This window comes from Plasmodium inui (assembly GCF_000524495.1).
Source record: "Plasmodium inui San Antonio 1 unplaced genomic scaffold supercont1.50, whole genome shotgun sequence".
NCBI classification, from domain to species: Eukaryota; Apicomplexa; class Aconoidasida; order Haemosporida; family Plasmodiidae; genus Plasmodium; species Plasmodium inui.
In genome coordinates this window covers 60032-66585 of record NW_008481884.1, presented here as the reverse complement: position 1 = coordinate 66585, position 6554 = coordinate 60032, and the positions used below count along the sequence as shown (strand labels likewise).

The following is a 6554-nucleotide window of genomic DNA, read 5'->3' as shown; positions in this document are numbered from 1 at the left end:
ATTTCGATATGATGCAGGGGTTACCATAATATATATATATATGCTGGTAGGATGAAACAGGGATGCTGACAAAATCGGTGGTATCCTTTCTGATGGGTTATCTGATGATCACTACTTAGGGAAACACAGGCCTGTTCCTAAAATAACATATTTCTAAATGTTCCGCTTCCGTGTCAAATTTGATGAATCCCATTTCGCAGAGATATAACCAGAAAGTTCCTCCTTTTTCCATCCTACTAGGGAGGCCCTCAATTCTATCAGTAACACATACATTAATTATTCTCTCATTGGAACAATAGATATGGCAAAAAAATGGCATAACTTCTATTTACGTTCATAAATGAATGATAAGCGGTTTTGTAATTACAATTCTACGGCAGATTGATCTCATATGTAAATAGTGGAGGACCCAGACTCTGAGAATGTTGTGGTAGTTATGTTTGCTTGTTTTTTTTTCGTTCCTTACTGTTAGCGTATGATTTTCTCTCTAAGGATATTTTATCAATGTGTGCTTTCTACTGCGTTGCTTTGAGTGAGTAGTGCCCCGTTTCGTACAGAACCGTCCGGGTGGAGTTAAGCATTTTCTATAAATTCCACGTTTCCGTGTGTCCGATAGAAGAGTGTCGCCCAATTTAGTAGGTGCAGGAGAATACAGAATGCGATATGCCATGTTTATCAGTAAATAAAACAGACGGAGAATAATGTTTTTCGACTTCTTCCGTATTTGTCTAGGTTGTTACGTATAACGAGTATTTAAGAGGAAAAAGGAATGGACTATTCTCAGGAACATTCTGGCAGGATTATTACATATAGCAAATTCAACATTCTCCATTTGGGCATCTCCTCTACGTTGTATGTTACGGAAAATTTGTCTACCCCCACATTCAGGACGAATGGGGGATAGAATCATAGATAAAATATTTGGCGGGCTTCAGATATGTTCCTCAGATGATGAGTCGCAACTGGTGACCTGCCTTTGACATGTGTTCCGCATTGCAATTTTGCCCAAAAATAGGGTTGATTATCTTCGTCATTTGTTAACTATTTCACATACCTCGTGTCCATGTCTCTAGAAGTACGTGTCCCCTTCGTTTTCCCGGTACGGCTGGTTCGCATCTTCCTGTACTCTGTAATTATGAGACTTGTCTCAGGTCATCTCACGTTAGGGCATTCATATGAATCCCATTGCAATATAACATGTAAGTATGCGCGCTATGTTTTCTCTCTGAAGCTGTTCTGCTCCAGGTACGTCATTATCAGGCTGGTGTGAGCTCTCCTATTATTGTTCGTTCGTCTCCTCTTATACGAGGCTTGTAAATCTTTGTGCTTTCTACCCAGCGTGCTTTCCTCTTTTTTTTGACATCCTCAGGAACATTCTGTGTGTATCTGCTATTTTTGGGGATGTTTCTATATTTTCCTCGTTCAAACAGTTTCCTATGTGGCCACCCAGGTACCATTTCACGTCTTTTGAATCCTATTGCTCTTTGCATTCATGCAGAAGCATCATGAAGAGCGGTATGGACATTTCCATGTCTACTTCTTCATCTGTAATTACACACAATTCGTGGTTATGCACCTCCTGTCTCTCTTTATGGCAATTTGTTCCTGACGTGTTATTCGTCGTCTCATATATCACATGCTCGGCTGTTTCCTTCTGGTAGAGCTTGATAACTTTCTAAGAAGAACTATCTGGAATATATTGTTTCATACGTATGTATTGTTTTGAAACCTAATTGCTACATACACTCCTTCGCCTTTGCATCAAAGGAGTAGTTGGTTCCCCTTTAACTTGACTGGTTGTAGACATTACAATTTCCTGAACGCACTGTTAATCTGTTCTGCGTCCTCCCTGGAATCTGTGGAACTAATTGTTCCTTTTGAACATATCAAGAGTGTAGGAGTATTTATGTTGCAAACTATGCCACTAATGTTTTGGTATTTACAGATCACCATAGTTGTGTGCATCTATTCCCATTAGGTTCCTCCGTCAGGTAATTCCACCTATGACGCCCTCATTTATCATAAATGTCTACAGGGATGCTTGGAGGAAATTATCCTTGGTCAATTTGCATTCTCCTTTTCTGATTCATCTAAAGGTTCTGTATGTATATCTAGAATCTTCTACGGAACGTTTGTTTTTCATTTTGCATGTATACCTCTTTGGGATGTCTTAATTACATATTAACAACTCATATTCAAGGTCGCGCATGGTACGTGGTCATTATCATATATCCTTCTTTTTTTGGCAGTCATGGCAAAACATTGCTGTCCGTATGTGTACCCCTCTTCCGGCTTTGCGCTTTCTGTGTTTCAGGGGAAACTACGATTATAAGGGGGTGTATTGCTCTAGGGGACAAAGTTGGCACGAGGAGTTGGTTCCGCTTCCCTGGCGTCTTCTAAATAGTGACCACAGTGCAATAAATGATATTTTTTGCGTGTGTATATATATACATATATCTATACTTCCATAAGAAAGGTAACATCTGTAATGGGCCCCCCAAGTGTTAAGATAATAAATGACACCTCAATAAAGGAAATGGCATCATTATATAGTGTTTCTGGGGCTACATCGCGTGTGAGATGTCGTTAGGATTGCCAGTTCCTTGTCCCAAAAGTCGTAAGCATAAGGACGGAGGGGGGAGTATCCGTAGCACTTAAGGACATTATGTACTCCCCACACCGCGCAATTTATTTGTGGGGGGTTGTGACAGATTTGCATAAACTGATAGGTAAAGAACAGAGGCTGGTGGATAAAATAGATTGAACCTATTAGGAAAGGGAGGAAGGGGGCGATACCCGTTGGGTAATATCAGCGGCTGGGGGATCCGATGTAGGAGGCCTCCAATCTGCACGTAAAATGTCAAGAAATTGAATAATTCGGACGGTAAGTATACCTTCAGGATCTGTACTTATTTTACATTTATATTTTCCGTGTGTATACCCGGTGTCATTGCTTTCAACCTTTCAACACTGAAAACTGCAGTAGAAGTTGATATTGATTCATTCCTACCTGCCGTCGAATTTGATTCGTGACGGAACTACCACGTTTCAGATGTTCACTTAAATATTTCAGAATCCTCCCACGTGCTCTGACAATTTTTCCATGGGTGACGTCCTCTCATTCGGAGTGGCAAGATTTCACGGAAGCCTTGAATAATAACCTAGGCGTTGAAAGATATTGTCAGGGGAAGTACATGTAGTAGAGTCTGATTTCGATGAAAATGTATCAATAGTTGGTGTTTGTATAAGATTTTCATTCGGAATAAGAGTATTTAGCGTATGCAAGCACTATGTTCCCTTGAGGGAAAGTAATGAATTTCGAATGCAACATTTTTCGCATTGGAGTTCCCAGTGTGAGAGACCTGTGCACATTCCAGTTCGCACAGTATGCACAGCAGTTCTACGATTCTCATTAGACCTTTCCTTATTGTTTCGTATAAATAGTCAGGACTCAAAGAACAACCAGAACATGTAGTAATGGTGAAATAAGTGGGCAAACAACTCTACATATTTACATAACACATGTCTCTTGGGTTTTCCTGGGGGGGGAAAGTTGTGATAAAACATTTATGAAGTAGTGTGTGAAATCACCTAGCATATAGTTTGAATGAACACGTTTGATGTGTTTGTTATTATCGTTGCACACTCCCTTACTATTATTCAGGTGGGTAGGAAATCTAGTTTTATATATCTCGCATGGAGTTTCCCGTGTCCAATGCTACGTCCATAATATCGGTTAAAGGTAAATATTCTGAACTAATAATTCTGCCTATATTACATTGTGTATTATACTGACCTTTTTGTTTTACATCACATTGTCATCCCTGATATGTTCCGCGATGATGTGTGCATATTCTGGAAGATCATGTAATAAATACATATTGTCTTATGAAAAAGAGAATTCGGACACTGCGGAAATGTCATGAAGAAGTACATCAAATAATGGTGTGGCTATGCATATTATATGTCCTACGCCAGAAAAATACTATTTCAGCAAAATCCACACTTTATCTAGCTGCGTCTTTAAGGTTAGAAGAAAGGGTGCTTTTTCAATAAAATGATAACAGTCAACTTAGGAACATAGGTATTGTTTATAAATCCGTGTTATATTGATAAATTGTGCGGAGGAGGTCCACCTGCCGATTAAAGTCAGTCGCTTGATCATGAAATAGGGCGTAGCCTGTCGCTTACTTCTCTATAGAAGAGTACATTCAAAGTGAGAAGTAGCTGCCAAAAAGCAAAAGAGAAAAAAGCATTGTATTATTATACAGTACGTGCCCTGTCATGATAAGCCATCTGGTAGAATTCTGGGGCTTCAAACGTCACATATGCATTTATCGATAAGGTTAACATAGAATCTTAATCTGCACAAAATCGAAAAATGAAATATAGATACCGCATATAAGGCGGCTTCGTAGCCCTGGGTTAATCATGTTCTTTTCGGATAAAGGAGGATATTTATAAATTCTCCGTCCTTTCCTGCTTCCGCTGTTCAGTTTTTTCTGATTAATTAGTTTTCGTTTATTGGTGAACGTCAACTGCTTCAAGCATTTCTGGAAACTATTTTTGCGCGCTATAACAATAAACACACTTGCAATTATGCCTTGTTAATAATGCCCAACGAAAGGCATGCGTGTGCGAGGAAAAAAAAAGAATTGGAACAGATTAAGTATAACATATATCATACCGTGTCATTGGACTGAATAGAAGGCGTATATTCTGGGATTTATTTTCGTTCGTAAAGTGCCTCCTCCTTGGAAGCATATAGGGGGTCTGTTTTTTATGAACAAATTTCATGCACTGCTCAGATATTATGAAGTAAGAAAAAGTACCCTGTTCGCAGGGTACTCTGAACTATGTGAATAACACCAAATATACCGCTCTGGTCTATATGATATTACATGTAGGACCCCAATCAGAAATAATATGTAACATAAATTAATTTTTATATATAATTTTGGGGAATTATCTTATGGAACTCAGGCTAAGAAAAAGTGACTGCGTAATTTTTATAATATATCGTACAACATGACAACAGGATGGTAAAGAGAGCAATAGAATCAATGAAGTGTACAAGCGCGGCATGCTGCGGAAAAAAAATGTTTCATCCATTTCAATTTTTTTAGAGATTTTTAGAGAGAATAACGTAATGAAACATGCCAGAAAAGGAAAAGAATAGAAACGCTTTACAGTATGCCATATTTCGTTTACTACAATCTATATGTGGCGGTTACTATATATACACCTAATATTAAAGTTCATCGAAGAAGAACGATCAGACAGCGGAGATGCGTGCAAATATAGTCTCTACGGAATACTGAGTAAAATGCTAGAGTCCCCGACTATGGTTTTCGCATTCTGTGAATGAGTCATTTCTTATTGTTCTTCACTATTTCATTACATAACTGAATCTATTTTTGTGGACACTTTGAAGGACCAAAGGAGGAGTGATGAGTCCGATTATAGAATTTTCCCCCTGGGGGGGCGGCGGTAACATTATGTGGTTTATGGTGTAAATAGTCCTATGTAGCCTGTATTATATTCCAGGACTCAGCTGACAGTTTATATTCCTTTGATGCAGGAGCCTATTAGTTGGATCGTCCCTGGTTTTTAGTACACCAATTGTGGTATTGTATAACGTGTAAGGTGTAGCATGTTAAACAGCCTATATTTACGGAGAACTCAATTTTAGCATAGTGAATGTGGATAAAATATGTACCAGCAATTTTGAACAACATAGAGGCTTCCAATTAAGTGGGGATAGTATAAGAGAAATTATGCTTTAAGACGGTTCCGTTTGATAATATAAAGGAGGTGAACATTTTTCCTTGTGATGCTATGTATGTATACCTCAGAATCTGTACAGATAGGAAGCTGCCTTTTTTCCTTTTTTTTTTCTATTCCTTCCTCTTTACACTGAGATGTGTTTCCGACGTAGTCTGCAAGAAGGAACTGCACGGACAAATATGGACAAGAATAGATGTGGTTATACGGGGCACCTGTCAATAGGCGTATATGCATTATGAACATTGACGTAGACATTGACAAAGACACCATTGCGGATTCCTCAACATGAACATACAGGTTACTCTTAACATCACATAATTTTATCACCCGGCAAGAGTAACAGGGGAAATGTGTCTTAAGCAGTTGAACAATACGAAGGCGTTCAAATTCGCACGACAATTGCATTTGCTGATTGGGGAAGGATACACAAATCTGCCCTTAAGACGTTAAATATTATGCTCTTCGCATAACATATCGCAAAAACTACTCGGTGCCTTATGAGGGAGTATATTGATTTGGTTGCTGCATATGGATGGAATCAATTTTGAGATTAAGACAATGACGACCTGTATATATTTATTTATTCTAATAAAGGGGGGATGTTCGAAAGTACACAACACATCTGCGTGGAGGCATTCATATGACATGTGCTTCTGCATTCTTTACATAAATAATGGGTATTAATAGTAATTGTTGTGTGAGGATCACGTTAATAATAAATCCTTTCCGCGTTATAGACACGGCTTCCGTAGCGTCCTATAGGAATG

At 38.7% G+C, this 6554-nt stretch overlaps 1 protein-coding gene across 1 annotated transcript; it reads right to left on the bottom strand.

Moving 5' to 3' along the window:
* Positions 1–1474: 1474 nt before the first annotated feature.
* On the bottom strand, positions 1475–1953 carry C922_05272 (hypothetical protein; the record flags this gene model as incomplete). The annotated part of the gene is made up of 2 exons (XM_008820844.1): positions 1475–1671; positions 1827–1953. The coding sequence occupies 2 exons, from the start codon at positions 1951–1953 to the stop codon at positions 1475–1477; spliced, it is 324 nt and encodes a 107-aa protein (XP_008819066.1).
* Positions 1954–6554: the final 4601 nt, after the last annotated feature.